This window comes from Gallus gallus, chromosome Z, assembly GCF_016699485.2.
Source record: "Gallus gallus isolate bGalGal1 chromosome Z, bGalGal1.mat.broiler.GRCg7b, whole genome shotgun sequence".
In the NCBI taxonomy this organism is placed as follows: Eukaryota; Metazoa; Chordata; class Aves; order Galliformes; family Phasianidae; genus Gallus; species Gallus gallus.
Window position 1 is genome coordinate 46,363,929 of NC_052572.1, and position 19,379 is coordinate 46,383,307.

The 19,379-nt window shown below is 38.1% G+C and overlaps 1 protein-coding gene and 1 pseudogene across 3 annotated transcripts in view; both read right to left on the bottom strand.

The window, feature by feature from the left end:
- Nucleotides 1-6,882: 6,882 nt before the first annotated feature.
- The window catches only part of YTHDC2 (YTH domain containing 2), a 38,343-nt gene continuing 25,846 nt past the window's right edge, over nucleotides 6,883-19,379 (bottom strand). Inside the window, exons 24-29 of one of the 3 annotated variants that reach the window (XM_004949271.5) lie at nucleotides 15,745-15,854; nucleotides 14,878-15,161; nucleotides 14,274-14,448; nucleotides 13,034-13,237; nucleotides 10,407-10,589; nucleotides 6,883-7,773 (exon numbers count right to left, since the gene is read on the bottom strand). In XM_004949271.5, the coding sequence (XP_004949328.1) occupies nucleotides 7,666-7,773; nucleotides 10,407-10,589; nucleotides 13,034-13,237; nucleotides 14,274-14,448; nucleotides 14,878-15,161; nucleotides 15,745-15,854 (1,064 nt within the window). In that variant the 3' untranslated portion in view covers nucleotides 6,883-7,665. Of the gene's footprint in view, nucleotides 10,590-13,033; nucleotides 13,238-14,273; nucleotides 14,449-14,877; nucleotides 15,162-15,744; nucleotides 15,855-19,379 lie in introns of all 3 variants that reach the window. The other 2 variants (XM_025144921.3, XR_005842652.2) reach the window with 2 other exon arrangements.
- On the bottom strand, nucleotides 9,215-9,388 carry LOC112530796 (annotated as a pseudogene).

Genomic DNA, 19,379 nt, shown 5'->3' on the forward strand with positions numbered 1-19,379 from the left:
CACATGATATTGTATGTTTATGTGAAACACCATATGCCATTTATGAAAAAATGTGTATCTTCTCAGAGTTCCACTTACAAGATGGTGACAGGTGTTTTTGGATATGTCATCTTTAGTGTGTTCTGTTTTAACATTTTTCACATTAAAGGATGTAGTGCAATAAAAGACCCCTGTAGCACAAAATTTTGTACTTCTCACATCTGTTATAAGTTTTAATGAATACCAAAGTTTCTGCTATTCTTTACAAAATTTCTGCATGCCATCTTAATATGGCATTTTACTGAAACAAGTGTCAAAGCACTATAAGGAAGCTTGATTTGCCAAGTTGATGCCACTGCTTTCCTTCCATATAGTTAGGGATTCTGTTATAAGGCCAGAAAATTACTATTTTCAATTTAAATTCTCGAACTGTAACGAGTGCCTTGTTTTTGTGAATGACTTCTTGAATGAAATCTGTCATACCAATAACCTCAGCAACTTCTGAAGTGGCAACATTTTGTCCTTTCCACTTGCTGAAAATATTTTAAGAAGATAGATAGATATTAGCTAACAGTTTTTTATTCTTTAGTTGGCTATATGCAATGGAGCACTGCTTTTGGTGTGGACTATGGTCTACATAACTAAAGAATGCAGACAGATAGAACTTTTTCTTATTTAGTGCCTTCTCCCTTGAGACCTCAACCCTAGAAGACAAGAAAGGGCCCTTTGACTCAATTTTTTTAGAAATTCTGCTGCTTGGGCATTAACTTTGGTGAATTTCAGCTGAGGTCCCTAAGGTTTCTATTAAAATAATATTCATGAGGTTCAAGTCTGACCTGAGTCATCCGGTCCTGCATACACATGATTTTTTCAGACTCACTGGATTTACTGCTAAATCTGTACCACAGCTAAAAGTGTCTCCAACTCAATCAGTAAAACATGAGGAAAAACCCACATCAGAAGCTATGGTGGAACATTTTATGGTGTGACTGAGTCTCTGAATATCAAGAAGTCCTTGGAGTCTGCAGCATTTCCCTACTGGGCATCACTCCTTGCTGTTCACTATCTAAGTCCCAGGTATATGAAAGTCAAAACCCTAACAGATTTTACTGGAATTGACCCAGAATATTCTTCTTTGTAAATTTTTTATTGTTCTGTAATAGGTACTGGCTTATTTCCAAGTCTGTTTCTGAAATTAAAAGACATTTCCAGCTTCTAGAGATTTTGATTGTCCTTTTCCTTCAGTAGATTTCTTTGGTGGTATATAGCTGCCTCTTATATTAAGTCTTCTTTCTTGGTTTGGATTCTAGATGTGAAAACTGGAATGAAAGCTTATAAGACAGTTCAAAAGAGGAGCTGAAGTCACAGGGAATAGAATGCATAATATATATATGAAAAGTCAAACAAAAAATATTGAATTAATTTACAAAAAATTAAAAAAAGAATTGTCCTAAGTCCCAGCCATTTTTGTAAGATGATTCTCTATTCCAGTCTGGGAATTTACTGTCATTACAGTCTCACTTTACATCAAGTAAAGGTGGCTTCAGAATTGCTTAAAATTTACATAGGACACCCTGTAGTTTTTTCTAGTTCATGAAACTGGTGCATAATAGATTCCTGTAGAAAACCAAGTCTTGCAGGCCAGTTTGTAACGTAACAGTAGAGAGGAGGTGAGCCATTTTCAATATAAAAATTTATTTTTCGCTTGATTTAGTTATTATCAGCAAACAGTGTCTTAGCAAAAATAATATATCATTTGTATTTTCACTATCAGTACCACTGCTTTACATTAAGATCTGTTATTAGCATCACAAATATTATATCATTTAGGTCAGCTGATTAAGCCACTTTTTAGCTTCTGGAGTTCTACCTCAACAATGGTTAAATCTACTTATCAAAGTTATTGACGTCAAAGACCTTCTTTCCAGAATTGTTGACTTTGGCATGTGCAGATTCATTCATGTGTACGCAGGTACACAAACATTTAATGTGCCTTTAATAAAATGCACCACTGAGTATTTTGCGTGAACCCATTTTCACATCTCAAAAAATATATATACATTCTTAACTGCAAGGAAACGCTATTCTTTGTATGGGAGCTTCAGTAGTGGACAGGGGTGTCACCTTCTACATAGGAATGTGGAGATCCTGCACCGCTCGGCGTACTCAGTACTTGAATCTGCTTTGGCCACTGCATAAAAGAAAATGAAAAATATTACCCGTAATTTGAAGTGGTACTGTTCTTCCATATAACTATAAATTTGGAAATTACAAAGCATCTGCATATGCCAGCCTTCACAAAACATCTGGAAATTATAGTGTCCATTCTACCTGGGCAAAAAAGATCAGTAAGAAATAACATTTGTTCAAGAATATGAACAAGTTTTTTCAGATAAGAAAAAGCATTTTGAGCTCCATTATGTTATTAAATTACTGAATATTAGGACATTAAGAAATTTTGTCAGTATTTGAATATTTTACTTTATATATTATCTACAGATATATATTTATTTAATTTATCCTGCATCATTTTCAAGTTCAAAGTGTAGATTGGGAGACCTATAGCACAAAGAACAGGGAGTCGATCCCTGGCCTCAATTACCACCATTTAAATTGAATTATCTGTTACTTAATATATCTAATACTAATTAATGTATCTATTACTAATAATTCTCCTTGCCTATGGCTGCTTTCTTGCACCTTTCATGTTCTTCCTTCATAAGATCTTCTTTTGAGACGTTGTATTTCAACAACTCACAAAAACGTAGGAACTACATTTAAAGTAATAAAAAGTGCATATGCGTGTTTAAAAACCTTCCTGTCTTACTCACTTTACTGTGAGAATGATAAAATATTACATTAAATTGATGATGAGTACCCTATCATCTTCAGAATACTTGGAACAGCATGAAATACACTGAAATACACTGTTCATATTCTGAAGAGCAATTGTCAGAAAGTGTCCTTACCATGGTAAGCAACACAAAGAGTACAGACCAGGTGTTACTCTCATTTGATAATAAAAAATTGCTTTAGAGTATTAGAGTAGATCGAAACCGTTTATGTAAATTAAAATAACAGCGTCATATTTGCTTTAAATCTACCTTTCACTTCTAAGTAGAGACTTAACATTACTGGAATAAAATCAAGAAGATTTTCTGATTAAAAAACACAAATTAAACTTACAGGTATCTAAAAAGTTACTTCAGGCAGATCAGAATGGAAAGTTACACCCCAGCGGTTTCATTCAGGTGTGCTGCTTTTATCCCCTGTCCACACAATCAGATTGCTAAAAGATCAAAAGCACAGTGGAGTTACTGTTAAGGCCACAAGAAGGAATTCTCAGCATCTCAGATTAAAAGCAGACATCATTTGGAAAGCGTTATTCTGTTTCTGATGTCAACTGATCTGAATCTTTAGTAATCTGTGTGCCCTTGCAGCCCAGAAAGCCAACCCGTGTATAAACTTAATAGTCAAGAAAAAAACCCTCACTTGTTTTACTTTAAAATCATACCAAAATGTATGATTTTAACCTTTAAAAAAATATATTTCCAAATAACAGAGATGATTTCAAAATGGGAAGCTGAAAAATTCTACGTAAGAATTATACTGAAATGTTTAAACTGAGTTAAATCTTTTTAATGATTTCACCGAACATCAAAATACGATCATACTGTGAATTCCTAAGTGGCAATTTCATTTCAGCCAGAACCACGTGTTTGATGGATACTTGTTACCACAATAAAACAGTGGTCATGCAAACTCCATTTGGAGCAATGGCTCCTCTGCTTCAACTTAACTTGGTCTTCTTTCTTTTGTCATTGTAAAGGTGTACCTGAAAGGACAGCATGGCATGTGATGTGATTGAATTTCACTATGAACAGGTTGTTGGTGGGCTTGTTGGGAGATCCACTTAACTGAATATTGGCTCTTCTTTAGCAGTTAGTCTTCAGGAGGAAGTAATATTGTTTTGTGTTGCGTTTTTTTCTCCTCAAAATAGCTAATGCAACTCCAGGACTAGGAGTAAATTTTAGAACCTTCAGAGATTATAAGCCAAGGAGGAGATGCTGTGCTTACCTTGTTTCATCCTTGCATTATTTTGAATTTTAAAAGACCTTAAAAGTTATGTGGCTCTCTTTTCCTTGGCCTACATTCAGTTTTCTTTGTTGGCCTCATTTGGGATACTGTGTTCAGAATATTTTTTCTGACAGGTACTTGGATGTTTCCTGTAGACATGTTTTAGCCACAAAGGTGGCTCTAATCAGAGGGTCCTTGTCTGGGTAAGCCCTAGTCCTGGGCCACATCAGGTCTGCTGTGCTCTGATGCCACAGCACAATGTCTAGGTGAAGCTTAGCTGCTGGCATTATTAGCACATGCAGGTTTCTGTTACTGTGGAGTGGTACACAGTAGTTCATGTATTACACATTGGTAAGATACTTGATCCTGACAGGACTCTGTGTCTGCACAGATCCATTTCTGTTGGCATCTTCAGTTTCCTTAACCAGACCAATATTCTGTTTTTCTTTCTTTTTACCAATTGCCTCTCTGTTAAACTCTTGTTATTGTGCCAAGGAAAGAAAGTTCTTCCTGCCGTTTCATGCAGGACAGACCTTTACACAACCAGTTTTGTCTAGATAATTACTGCTTTGTTGTTTGATCTGCAGGCTACTGACATAATGTTTGCACAGGCCTGAGTTCTGCCAACAACTTTCCGAGATTGTTCCCTCCTATGCCTTTTTGTCTTTGACCTCTCTCCTACACCCAGACCACACAGTAATAATTCTGTGTTCAAAACAGCTCATGAATTCTTTCAGATGTTGTTTCATTGCTAGTTCTTCTGCCAATCCCTGACCAATCCAGTTGGAGAGCATTTGAACCTTGTGCTTGCACATGATGTTTTCTGTGGTAGGCAGGAATCTTTGCCATCCCCATTCAGTAACTTCCTAAATCCCAAGTATAAAATGAAGAAATTTAACCAATCTCAGTCATTTTCCGCCATTATCTACAAACAAGCATTGCAACACAACAACTACTGTCATGGCTTTATGATTTTTGTTATCGATATTCCACCTCATAACATCACGTAAAGCATGAGGAATTCAAGAATTAATATTCCAGTTCCATGGACTGACAACTTTCCAGACACCTGGTTCTCAGAAGAGAACTACATACCCCAGAGGACTTTGTGGTCAGAGGGGAAGGTATGTCACAGGAGGAAGTCACGGGGCTCACTCTCTGTCTCACTGCCTGGCAGTGTGTGGGTGTGCTCCTCAGCCATTGCACCTTCAGTTCAGAGTAACACCTTCGGTTTCAGACACTGTCTCTCTCATTTTATTTGATTTATTAGCCTCAATTCTAATTATATTGTATTATAGTGTGTAAACTTGCATTCCAACATCATATTTACTAAAATTAAGTGTCATGCCTCTGTTCTGTTTTTTGGGGGCCCAGCTCCCATCTCCCTACCCCTCCCCTTTTCCCTTTCCCTGTTTTTTTTTCGGGAGGGGGGAGGGGAGAGGCGGGGCAGTGAGCCTGCAGGCCTGCTGCCCCCTGTTGCAGACACAGATTGATCTACATAGCTCCGTGACAACTACTTTCAGGCTTGCAGGTTTGCTTTTCTGCTGTTGCTGTTCCCAGTGGCAATGACACAGCACTGGAGCAGGCTGGCAGAGGTGGTGGAGTATCCTTCTCTGGAGAGATATTCATAACTTGCCTGGATGTGATCCTGTGTGATGTACTCTGAGTGACTCTGATTGACTAGGGACGTTGGACTATATGACTTCCAGAGGTCTTAGTCATTTTCTCTATGTATACTTACTTTTGTCCTAAAAAATTAATTATCAGCTACAAAATACTGTAGGCTTTCTACCTACTTTGCAAAGCTGCGTTTGATCTGGCCCAAACTCTTCTCTGATCCCTGAGTCCAAAAAATGTTCTGCTGCTTCCACTTCTTCCTTATGGACCTGACACTTGCCTGTCACTTGGATGGAAAAACAACAGGGTTGGCTGTACAGAAGAAATAATGCCAGTATGTGGGAATAATTGTCCCATCTTGCCAGACTTGGACCTAGGTAACTGCCTTACATACAGATTCTTGATTGCTATTGTGGAACTACAAGCAGCACAAGGCACGATATTTGTATCCACTACCAAACATTAAAAGTATTGTACCACTGAGATATAAGTAAATCTGTATCCATCACTGTAGGCTGCGACTGCAACACTTCTAAGGCAGCTCCACCAAGTCCCAGGATTATGGTAACATAGACCAGACTAAAATCTTTAGGGATAAGCAATTCTCTCTCAATAATGGTACAGGAATAGATACAGATTAGTAATAAAATTATCTATATCCTAACAACAGGGAAGTGCAGTGACCCACTAAGACTGGGCTAGTTCTAATACCTGTGCACATGAAGACTTGCATGGCCATGGTTATCAGGCAGGCAGGCAGAAGAAAATGGCCTCTTATCTGGACAAATGACTTCCAAACAAATGCCAGACTGTGGCCAGACTGTCATTTTTATTGTCACACCACAGCAGTGCCATTTTCAGCTTGCTGACCAGTCACATCCCACTCCTGCTACCCATCCAGTTCTAACCCTCACGTGCACAGGACTCCGAAACACTGTACAAGGCAATACAAGTCCACCTTGTTTTGCATGCTACAGCCCAGCAATACTGGAGAATGTGACACTAGCCTTACATCTCCATTGTATATGTGGTCTCCAGAAATACCCTGTCAGGCAATACTAGTTTTACAAGGATCCAGTTAGATTTGGGAAGTCAAAGCCAACTGAGTATGCACGGCAGTCACTACACAGCATGCAAGAATGAATGAACAAACAGTATTCTGTACTCTGTATGAACACTTTAGTAGACATCAGAAACATAAGAGCAGGCTCAGAGGCAGAAAAGGCTCTGTGTTTATTTTAAGATCAACTACAAACATTGTGCTGATAGCAGAGAGAGTGAATTTACACCAATCTTACAAAACGTTAACCTGTAAAGAGAAGCTCAGTAAAACAAAGAAAGCTATACTGGCAGTTTTTTTTTTTTTTAAATGAACCAAAATCATCTTCTCAGAATGCCCACACTGGTGCCCTATTAGATTTTCACGTACTACCAAGCAATTGAGACTTAGTAAACTAAACTCATCTTTAAAAAGGTGTAAAACAACAGACTGAGAGGAGACACTGAATAAGAGAACTCTCAAAGGAGTCTCACCCTCCCTTTATTTACATGTTTAAATAGATTTAAACATCCTCCAACTGCTCAATTGTTTGCATGAATACATATCGATTTCTCACATTGAATTTCAACTAATACTTAATGGAATCTTTTATTCATTTCAGTAAATGAAATGTATTTAATTTCAGCAACCTGCAAGACTAATTAATTTTACACTGGTTTCTTTACTACTAATGTTGAAAAAGCTTTGAATGTGACTGTGTACTTAAACAGTTTAAACTGTACTTGCTGTACTATTTAAAACCCAGTGCATGGTGCACTGTTTCAAATTTAGTTTTGAATTTTACCATATTTCTGAGTAATCAACTGCATACCGAATATCTTACTTTAGAAAAAAATAATTCACTTGAAACCAGGCTGGTGAATAATCTTATGATTTTTGTTAATACATGAACAATATTAAAATCAACTTTATTTCCTTTTATTCTTCTAGTGCTAGCTGCACAGCATCACTAACACTTTCAGAGCTTGTTGCACCATCTTCTTTCTCATCTTTATATTGTAGGCACATTGCTGGTTCACAGTAATGTTTGATAACCAGGGCTGAGGAAAAAAAAAAAAGCAAGTAGTTAGTAAACATTATCTTATTTCTTAACAAGATGCAAAGACAAATGCTGTAAAGAGAAATTGCATATAGATAGTTTTTCCTCTATAACAAAAAGCAAATAATACAAGTAGCACCTACTTCTATTTTATTACTTAACATTGTCAGTTGAGGCTTTTACTGCTGAAGTATGATCCCAGAGCTTTAGCAACTGCTCTCCAATTTGTGGTTCTAGCTCCTAGAAATAAGCAGAAAATTAGAGAAGTTTGTTCTGTATTGCACATAAACAACCTCTAACAAGACAGATAAAGGCCATTACTTTCAGTTCTTCTGGAAGAGCTCATTCTTTTTGCTGTCGAAACATATGTTAGAACTCCCTGCACAAGTTTTTTTGTTTGTTTTAAACAGGGCTGAGAGAAGACAGAAGATCAGCCTAGTTTGAGCTTTTTTTTCCACCCACAGTAAGGTATCAGTTTTTAAGAAGATAATTCTAACTGAACAGACCACCAGTATACACAAGAACATTTGAATCACATACCTTGTGCCTTTCTAAAGCTAAAGATTATTACTGTCTATATTTTAAGCTTAATTCATAAAGTGTGATGGTAAACAAGTAATAGGGTAGTTCTTTGTAGAATCACGGATGTAAAGAATCTTGTGTAAAGATCCTTAAAACTCTTTAGGTCTGAAGAACTACTGCAGTACAATCACAGAATCAATTGCTCAGGTTGGAAAAGACCTTAAAGATCACCAAGTCCAACCACTACCCTAACTAACAACCCAACACTAAATCGTGTCCCTGAGAACCACATCCAAACAGCTGTTAAACACATTCAGGGATGGTGACTGGGCTACCTCCCTGGGGAGCCTATTCCAGTGCTTAACAACCCTTTCTGTAAAGAAATTTTTCCTCATAACCTCATAACCAACCTAAGCCTCTCCTTACACAACTTGAGGCCATTTCCCCTCGTTCTGTCACCTGTCAGCAGTGAGAAGAGACCAACCCTGCACTCGCTGCAATCACTCTCCAGATATTGGAAGAGAGCAATGAGGTCTCCCCTCAGCCTCCTCTTCCTCAGACTCAACAGTCCCAGTTCCTTTAGTTGCCCTTTGTAGGGCCTTTTCTCCAAGCCCTTCACCAGCCTTGTTGCCCTTCGTTGGACCTGTTCCAGCACCTCACTGTCCCTTCTGTATTGAGTTGCCCCAAACTGAACACAGTACTCAAGGTGGGGCCTCACCAGTGCCGAGTACAGTGGCAGGATTTCTTCCCAAGTCCTGCTCACCACACCATTCCTGATACAAGCCAGGATGCCACTGGCCTTCTTGTCCACCTGGGCACATTGGTGGCTCATATTCAGCCCACTGTCCATCAGTACACCAAGGTCCCTTTCTGTCAGGCAGCTTTCCAGCCTCTCCTCCCCAGGCCTGTAGGGTTGCCTGTGAAGTAATTGCCCGGAGGTACTTTCATACCAGGATGATATATGGAGCAAAGGGAGCAAGCTCCAGGTGCAATTCCCATGCCCCAAAATCCATTTAATATAAAGTCCTTATCAGGTATTAAACTGATAAGGACAGATGCTATACGTGATCTTAGCCAAAAGGCTGAGAAGTGATAGAAGCAGAGTTAAAATCCGACACCATCATGTGCTTCTGGTATGTTACTTTCCTCATTCTTACTAACTAAAGAGATTCTGGGAAGCAGGACGATGATAAAAGACAACAATACTCCTAATATATTTATCTAAAAGACTTTTTTCTACCTTTTTAGAAAGGACTAAGGAGAACACAAGCTACTAGAGAACTAGTGACTGCTCTCTTCCAGCTTTTTGTAGCTGCTTCTGGCTTTAAAGACTGCAGAACTATCCTACCTTTATTCTATCTCAAGATTTGCTTTAGTCTTCAGAGGAAACTCAAAGTTACAGTTCTGAACACTTACTTGGAGACTATTTTGGAAAAAACAAGTCTGAAGAGCTGCAGAAGCAAAATTACAAATTCTTAAAAGCTTTTACTTATGGAAGCATCCAGCTTTAACGTTTTTTTGAAGGCACATTAAGCAAGAGACTGCTTTGATTTTACTAGAGTGTTTGAACCTAATGAAAACCAAACAAAATTTCAGAAAAGCTGTTCCAGCTCAAATCTAAAGGTTATGTCACTTTCAAAGAATGGATGAATATACAAAAACTCCGTATACAAATGATAGTTCAAACTTTGAAGTGTAACAGTTATTACAGATAAATTTTGAGATCTAAATTATAACAGTAAGGAATAGGAAGGAATTAGGCCATTTTACAAAGACTTCCTATGTGGAGTATACAATTTCATTAAAAGCATAAATACAGTTCACACTGAAGTGATAATGACTCAGCTTCTACAACTTGACCTACTTCTCTGAAGGTGCAGTGCAAAATTCTTTTAAGTAAGGCTTTGTCTGCTGTATTTACTTTTTCTTATTTTACACCAAAATTTCAATTAATTCAACAGTAATGCATTTGCACGATGTGCAGTATGCACCGATGAACTGAAATTCAGATCAACAGACATATGAAGACAGCTGAGAGACATGAATTCTAAATACGGTAAAATAAATACAGTTCCAACAGGTAAAGGAGAGTCTACATGACAGTAACATTACCTGGCCATCTCTGCTTATCTGTACTTCCTTATTGTCATTCCAGGGGTTGAGCAAATGGTGTGTAAACTGGAAAGGAATGCTTTCTTTTCGGATCCATTCCACCTTAAACACACCTCCTAAACCAGTAGATCCCCAGCACTGACTTTGCTCACACCCTATCTCTGAAGACATTCTAGCAAATCCCTGGAACAAAAATTGAAACATGAAAAGAAAAACACAGGTTTTTAAACTGTGGAATTAAATAATCATTGAACTGAAAACTAAACACTTGAATCAGTTTCACAATATCCCTCAAGTAGCTGGATGTGTAAAAACGTTCACATCTAGAAAATCAGAATTATCTTTCATTTTTCCTCTTCAAAGGTGCTCTCTGAAATCTGACCACTGAGAAAAGTCTATTAATCACTCATGATCACCACTGAGAGACTCAGCAAAGTTTTAAATCTGTCGTAAAAGCATCAATACTAACGCTGTATTACATAACAGTCCATTAGCTACTCTGTTAGTTGTAGATGTTTTTGCACATTCATTCCCATCTTCTGTTAAATTTCCACACAGAATTAATAGAAAGCAGCTGTCTGTCAAAGGCAGAAGTCAGAGTTGCTTTGGTTTTCTTTTTCTCCAAAGAAGTGGAAATAAATTGAAAATAAAAAACATTCAGATATTACAAGAAAGAAAACAAAAATAACAAGATTTCTTTCAAGTTATTTAAGCACGACACCCCTACTTATCTCCTTCCTCCGGAAAAAAAAAAAAACAAATCACATCCAGCTTATATAACTATTTTGCCATCTTTTCTGCAAGTCATGATGTTCTACTCCTCTTGGACTCCTGAGTTAGCAGCACACACTACTGTTTTAAGACAGTGAATCGTATTTATGTGGCAAGGTTTTGGTAGCAGGGGTCTGCACGGGAGCTTCTGCAAGCAGAATTAAGCAGGGCCCCATGTGAAAGCACAACCAGCTCCAGCTGCTCCAAGGGATATGCTGCTGCCAGAGCCGAGCTATGGGAGACACTGGCTTTGCTCTCAGAGGATCAGATTTAAAAGAGGGAAAAGTGCTGCACAACAGCAGCTAAGAGAGGAGTGAGAAATGGGAGAGAAGTGGCCCTGCAGGCCCTGAGACCTGTGCAAGAGAAGCAGAGGAGGCACTCCAGGCACAGAAGGGAAGCTCCCTGCAGCCCAGGAAAGGCCCACGAATCAGATTCATAGAGGTTGGAAGGGAACTCTGGAGATCATTTAGCCCAACCCTTCTCCTAAAGCAGGTTCCCTAGAGTAGGTTACACAGGAAAGTATCAGGGCGAGTTTCCTACATCCCCAGAGAAGTCTGCACCTCTCTGGACAGCTCATTCCAATGCTCTGTCAATCCTCAGAGTAAAGCTTTTTCACATGTTCAGATAGAACTTTGTGTTCCAGCTTGTCCCCGTCACCTCTTGCCCTGTCACTAGCCACCAACAGAAAGAGCCTGACCTCCATATACTTGACACCCACACTTTTACACATCCTGCAGATTTTCTTCTTCCACACTGCTGCCTGTGAGGCCTGATGCTGGGGCACTGCTAGCCGGAAGGATGGGCCCCATGGTAAGGATCCACGTCAGTGCAGTGCCTGCAAAGCTGCAGCCTGCTGGGAGCCCATGCAGAACCAGTTCAGGAAGGACAGCATCCTGTGGGAGGAACCTCACATAAAGCAGGGGAAGGGAGTATATACTGCTCTGGGGGAGTAGACAGATGAGGGTGGATAAGGTGGAAATATATTTTTCGTTTGCTTTTAGTTCTCCCTTCACTAGCCTGTCAGTAGTGGGCAATAAGTTACCTTTGCCTCTCAATGCTGTTTGCTTTGCCTGTGAGCTCTTCTTCCATCATGCTCTCCTCACTTGAGGAGGGGGAGTGAGAGAACTGTATGGTGGAGCTTATCTACCAGCATTAAACAACTAGACACGCAGTTAAGACAGATTTAGCTCAAGACAGACTTAAATTGAAATTAGTAGATAGAATGGAATTTTTTTTAAAAAGTGGAAAGTACAGACTTGATGCAAGAAAACATTATTAATAGCAATGTAAGTTTCAAATTCTCATGAATGTTCAGCATATTGTGAAAAATGGAGGTAAGACAACATCAACCACCTACACTCCAGATTTCAGCATATCTTTCTTTCTATTTCCTTTTAAGAGAGCACTAACACAACAGATCATTTTCAGTACTGAATAACATGCCAAAATTTCTTTCCAGTAGTACATCTGCTTTTGCCAAATCATTACAAGGCATCACCAAAACAGCTGCATTTATTTACACTTGTTCACTAGACTAACTTTTATGAACAGTTTCATGTTAAAAAGAAATTAAGCTTTTGCAACCTGGGAAAGTTCAGTGGATTAATGTAGTTAATTCATTAGAAACTATTGGACATAAGATGTCTGAATACAATTCAGTCTTTACTATTTGAGCAACAAGGTAAGTTACCTGAGAAGGAATATTACAGAGAAGAATGAAGAACACTTCCTTTAGCCATCGTATTCGTTTGCTTTTACACTTTACTAACTAGGAAGTAAAAAATCCTAAGCAAAAACCTTCACACAGGAGTCATGTGCTGCACTCTCTTAATTACAGGTACCAAGTAAGGACTCACCTGAAAGTGTCCAGATCCTTGAACAGAAAATATTAAGTAAACCAAGCTGCTCTCCCAAAAAGCTCTGTTTAGTTTTTGTTCGTTACTTGGCGTAGTAGACCATATACCTTTCTGCTGAGAAATATCAAGGTTTTGCAGATTGCTGCTTTTCATTATAAAGTACCGAACTGGCATACTTAGTCTTGGTGAAGGAGTTTTTGAACCCTGAAAAAATTAAGTTATGATCAAGTTTTAGTTTTCAACTTCTACTACATGAAGACAAACCTTTTGACTGTATTCCTGCTCTCCACCCCCAGACTGTACATAGAACTTCTTAGTTAGTTCTGTATGGATTGTTTTTTAAATGTACTGCAGATCTATTTTACAATTTTGAAGCACTTTTCAAAACAAGTATTCATGAGAAGCAGCAAGCAAGACAGAATATGACTAGATAGTCTAGTGATTAACTTAAATGCTTTGAAGTTTGACACACCTTGAGCATGTCCTTCTGGAAATTAATCCTTCTCAACTGTTGCCTGCTGTACTTCACGAAACACCGATTCTCTTTTACATTGACTACATTTTAAAATTGATAGACTTAATTATTAAACCCTCCAATGCCAATGTGTCAGTACTTAGAGGAAAAATAGGTTTTCTTCTTAGTGATTGGTTTACTGTTACTTTGGTTTACTATTTAGGCATACTGGGAGAATTACCACAGCAGCCTCAATAGAAACATGTGCTTTGTTAAAGTGATTGTCATTAAAAGAGAAAACAGTAAAAATAAGGCAGGTTAAATAAAAAAGCAAAAAACAAAGAGAATCAGTATCTTGATGTATGCTATTATGGAAACAGGAGGCGGCAGAATTCAAAGCAAAAACAATGAATTCAGAATTATGACATTATTCTTCAGATCTGTATTATGCACTAGTTCAGAAGAAGAATCTGGAACACCTCAGCTTATTATATGTAGTTTTAAAAAACACTTTCTACTTTGGATAGCTTTACCTCAGATTTCCTATTTTGCACAGTCTTGACTTCAGCAGTGTACAAATAACATTTTAACTGCATTTAACTAGCGTAATGAGGATATTTTGTTTAGGTTTTAAGCTTCAAAAAGAAATAAGCATTATGCAGCTGTTAGAAATCAAAACACAAAGATCTTAATTTATCCATATAATGCACAACAGTTGTTGAAAGGTATCAGTGAATTTATTTCTGAAATTCTAGTGGTATCAGAGTGGTAATTTATGAATACTACCTTTCCAGACACTGGAGAAGGACTAACACATGGGCTAGGATAGCAACTGCTGTCTGTAGATTTCACTGATGACTGATCTGACTTCTCATCTGATGTTCGTTTGGAAGCCACAACATTTTTTTCTTTGTGTCTCCTTGGCTGATGAAATGCTGGAGGTGCAGACTTCCTTAGAACTCTAAAAGTAGAGTTTGGTACCAAATAGTGTTAACAATACAAGAGTTTGACAAGCAGTCACAGAAGTACTTACGTATATACATCAGCATATCATGTAACTATATCACTATATGCATTACAGAAATTACAAACTGTATCAAACACTAAGAAATGCATACTGTTCATCATGTATCAGTTTAGAATGCTAAGGTCAAACCTTTTGCTACTTCTTCAAGATCACAATTCACGAACATTCTTGACTGCACTGTCATACAGCAGGCATGCATATGGAACACTCAGTGAAATCACAGCTACAAAGTAATACAGGAAAGCACCAATTCTACCATATTTCCTTTCTTTTTTTTTCTCTTTTAAATCATTAGCTAAAATACAACCGGAGCTTTTATAGCTAAAAGAACCCTATGTTTTCAATAAGTTTTCAAAACCTTACTTTTCAGCATTAGAGGAATCATCTGATAATTCAGTTTCTGCTGAGCTGCTGCTTGACCTCCAGGTAGGTGCTGAAGGAAGTTCATTGTAAGAAACAGGTCTTGGCCTCTGACCAACTCCTGAAGGCTGCAGCAAACCTGCAAACTGTTCTTCAGTACTTAAAACGGATATAATTGCTCTTATAGTTATTTCATCAGCTTGAGACCATGGTTTAGAAGGAGCTCGCATACGGCGCAAAAGCAAGCTATGCCACTTGAGTTTGAGTTGCATCAGCAAACCAGCAACCTGTAATGAATACAAATTGTTAAACGCTAATGAAAGTTAGATCACACAGCATAGCCTCTCTTATCAGGCAGCATCTGGTATTCTAGAATGAACAGAGTGCAAGTCAAAGTGCAGTATTAAACTACCAGTAAAGCAGGAAAAAAAAAAATTAAAGAAAGCTGCTAAGTCCCTATAAAGGGAAGAAAAGAGGTGCTTTAAGGTCATTACTAGAACTTTTTATTTCAATTAGCTCTGTAAGAAGTTCAAAATTATACAGTAAACTTACAGAACTTATTTTTCACTTTTTCCCATCATGTATGTATTAAGTGAGTAGGAATACAGATTGAACAGAGAGAAAAGAAAGCATTACATGATTTTTAAGGAAGAGTTTAATTTCTAAGGGACGTCATTTTCTTAAGCAAACTAACTCAAACGACAACATATTTTAAAAGACCGCAATTTAACTTCCATATTATCTAAAAACTGTTTTGAACTCTTTTCTAAGATAGCATTATTATTATTGCATCTGAATGTTGAATGTTTCATAATCCATTAATAACTTCATCTTCTTAAAATATTCAGAGCTCCTCTATACATTACTTACTTCAGAGTCCAGCTTGAAATGGAGCCATTCATCTAGCTTCAGTAGTGCCACATTAGATCTTTCATCCTCCATCCCACTATCACTGTCATTATCATTAGATACCCTATTTCCTGAATTAAACATATATAAAACAAGCATTAACATTTCTTTACAATCATCAGGTAGATGCAAACTACTCAACAACGTACTGCACGAAATAACAGTTTTCCTTCTAAATTAAGGATTATGTTATTTCACCTACTTTTCAAAGAAATATTTTAAATGATATTTATTTGCTGAGAATACATCTCAGTAATAAGTCTGCTCATCTGCATTTGCTTCCAGTACCCAGAATTCCTGAGGGTCCTGCTGTGTAAGCACCCACATTCATGAATCAAACCACATAACAATTTGTTGATATTGATGAAGTCTATCACACAAACCTTTGGCTTTAAGCTCTTTGCAAAACCACACACTGCTCTATACTTTATTTCCTAGTAAAACAGCAGATCTAAATAACTATAAATATATATTTGTGTGTGTATATATATGCCCTATTAAATTGGATTCTCATTTCTAGAAGTGATTCTTCATTTCTATTAAAAAACTAATTTTTTAAGGGTAATAGCCAAAGAGCAAGACAAGAAAGATTAAAACTGTCTCTTATTTTGATTCAAATTAGAAATTCTAGGGAATGGATGGGAAACTAGATTAACTTCTATTCCTACAGCATCACACTTAAGTAGAAAAAATAAAAACTTTCGTACTTTCTATTACTTCTTTCTAACTGTCATTAAAAGTACAATATAACTGCTAATCTTTAAAATACATTTTCCAGCTAGAAGCAATAATTTGCCATATTGTTTCTAAATTGCTATTTTGTTTAAATAAACTGGCTCAAACTATCAAATAAAGTGGCCTGTAGAGGAAAAGTGCACATTACACTTTTTAGTGCCAATATTGACAGTAGACACTTGATAATATTATTTGCATTTCTTATTCCATTACTAATTATATTTTATTATAATTTGAGAGACTGCGGGACTACATAGCTACAATTTAAGGATATTAATCTATTCTATTTGTATACATGAATTTAAGTAATTTAATATAACAATACTGGCTTTCCTTTCTAACAGAAATACCAGTATTGGTTGCTACAGAAATACTACGTAAGAAAGCTATAAATTATTTTCAGAATTTTACACTTTACATCAAACTAAGTACTACAACATCAAAGCGTCCTCTGTGCACACTACTGCCATTCCCAACATCTCACACAATCTCTTTTGAGTTGGAACAAAATGCTTACTGCTACCTTGAAGTTAAAGCCTATGTTGGCCCTGTCTTCACAGTTTACCAAACTGACTTTGCTATTGGATTTAACACTTAAGTTTCAAGTGCTGTTGACAGGCAGCAGGAGAGCAAGAAAAACAGAGCAGAAACAGAGTAACTACTACCATCTTCTACAGTCTAGGGGTAACGGGCAACTACTACAGACGTAGTTCAGAGTAGCTTCTTCTAAATCTCGCTACTTAACTTTATCTGGGGAAAGAGTAGGAGGTCTTAGATTTATACCTCTGGTTGTGTCCACTGTCTTAGGGTTTATACAGAGGCCAATACCATTTCACATTAAGTCCAGATCCACCTTGTTAATCCACTATATGAAAGCCTATGCAAATCAGGGTATTCTCGTGGAAGCAGTAGTCATACTCACCCACCCTTAGCACTTCTTGTAAACTAACTTCAGGGATTAAAACAGTGGTAGATTTTCAAGTTGCTCAAGTTTTCAACACGAAGGGTCCAAAGCTGCTTTGGATGTGGTTGGTACTGAAACACAGCACCTCTTGGCACCCTGATTGCTTGCACAGGGCTGGATGCTCAAAGGGAGGGTCCTCTCATGCAACTAATGCTATGTGGATTTAAGTGGATCACACTGATACACAACAGGCTCAAACAAGGAATTCTAGGAATCTCAGAAGTCATTAAGGACTAGACAGAAGGCAAAGATTTCAGACTATCACCAGAAGAGGAGGTGATGCAGGCTGAAGAGGTTCCACTATATAGTAAACTGCCAGAAAGTGAGAAGAAATACGTCTTGTTCACTGATGGATCCTGTCACACTGTGGGAAAGCATCAGAAGTGGAAAGCGGCAGTATGAAGTCCAACACAAGTTGCAGAATTTAGAAGGAGAATGGAGACAAATTTGCAGAAGTAAGGACCATCCAGCTGGCTTTAGACATTGCTGAATGAGAGAAGAGGACAGCGCTCAACCTCTAGACTGATCCTGGAAGGTGGCAACTGCCCAATGAGGGTGGTTACACCAATGGAAGCAGAAGAACTGGCAGAAAGAAGCAAACTCACCTGGGCCACTACAGAATCTACATTTCTTGCTTGTTCATTTTTAATTAACTGTAAATAAACTAACAAGTTAATTAATTCTCCATTACCTATTATCAGAGAATTTATGAAGTAGCTGCCTAATCATACTTACGGAGCACTAAGTCAGAAGAAATTTGCTCAACTTTAACAAAATAATTACAGCTCAGGTAACATTCAGTAGTATCACAGAATGGCTTAGTTTGGAAGAGACATTACAGATCATCTAGCTCCAAACCACCTGCCATGGTCAGAGTTGCCAGCTATAAGATTGGCCTACCCAGGGACCCACCCAACCTGACCTTAAATGCCACCTGCCATGAAGCATCCACAGCTTCTCTGGGCAACCTGTGCTAGTGCCTCATGACCTGCTGAGTAAAAAATTTATTCCCAATATTTAACCTAGATCTCCTCCTTTTAGTTTAAAGCCATTACATCTTGTCATATCACCATAAGACAGCATAAAAAGTTGGTCCCCTCCTGCTTGTAAGCTTCCTTCATGTACTGGAAGGCCACAATGAGGTGTTCCCAGAGCCTCCTCTGCACCAGGCTAAACAAGCCCAACTCTCTCAATTTTTTTTTTTTTTTTTTTTTTTTTTTTTTTTTAATAACATATGCGCTCCAGTCCTTTCATCATCTCTGTGACCCTCCTCTGGACCCACACCAACAGCTCTGCATCCTTATTGTACTGGAAGCCCTAGGCTTGGACACAGGACTCCAGATGGGGCCTCACAAGAGCAGAGTAGAGAGGGACAATCACCTCCCCCTCACCCTGCTTACCACCTCTTCTGAACAATACAGCTTGCCTTTGAGGCTGGAAGAGCAGACTGGCGGCTCATGTCCACCTTTTTGTCCATCAAGATGCCAAAGTTCTTCTCTGCAGCGCTGCTCCCAATGAGTTCTTCTCCTAGTCTGTACTCATATCTGGGACTGCAACATCTTGCACTTGGCACTGTTAAATGTCATCAGGTTCTTGTATGCCCACTTTTCAAGCCTATCCAGGTCCCTCTGGATTGCATTCCCTCCTTCCATTGTGTCAACAGCATTACTCAGCTTGGTGTTATCGGTAGATCTGCTGAGGACACACTCAATCCCAGTGTCTGTGTCACTGATAAAGACAGTGAAGAGCTCTTCACAGTCTATCCCCTTCTCAACAAGAGGGGAAACTCCCCCAGCTATCCTACCTTGTCTTTCCTTTGTGAAAAGCTTAGAGCCCTCAATCATAGTATTTCAGTTACATGAGTTATCCCACCATGTTTCTGTGACAGCAGTAAGAT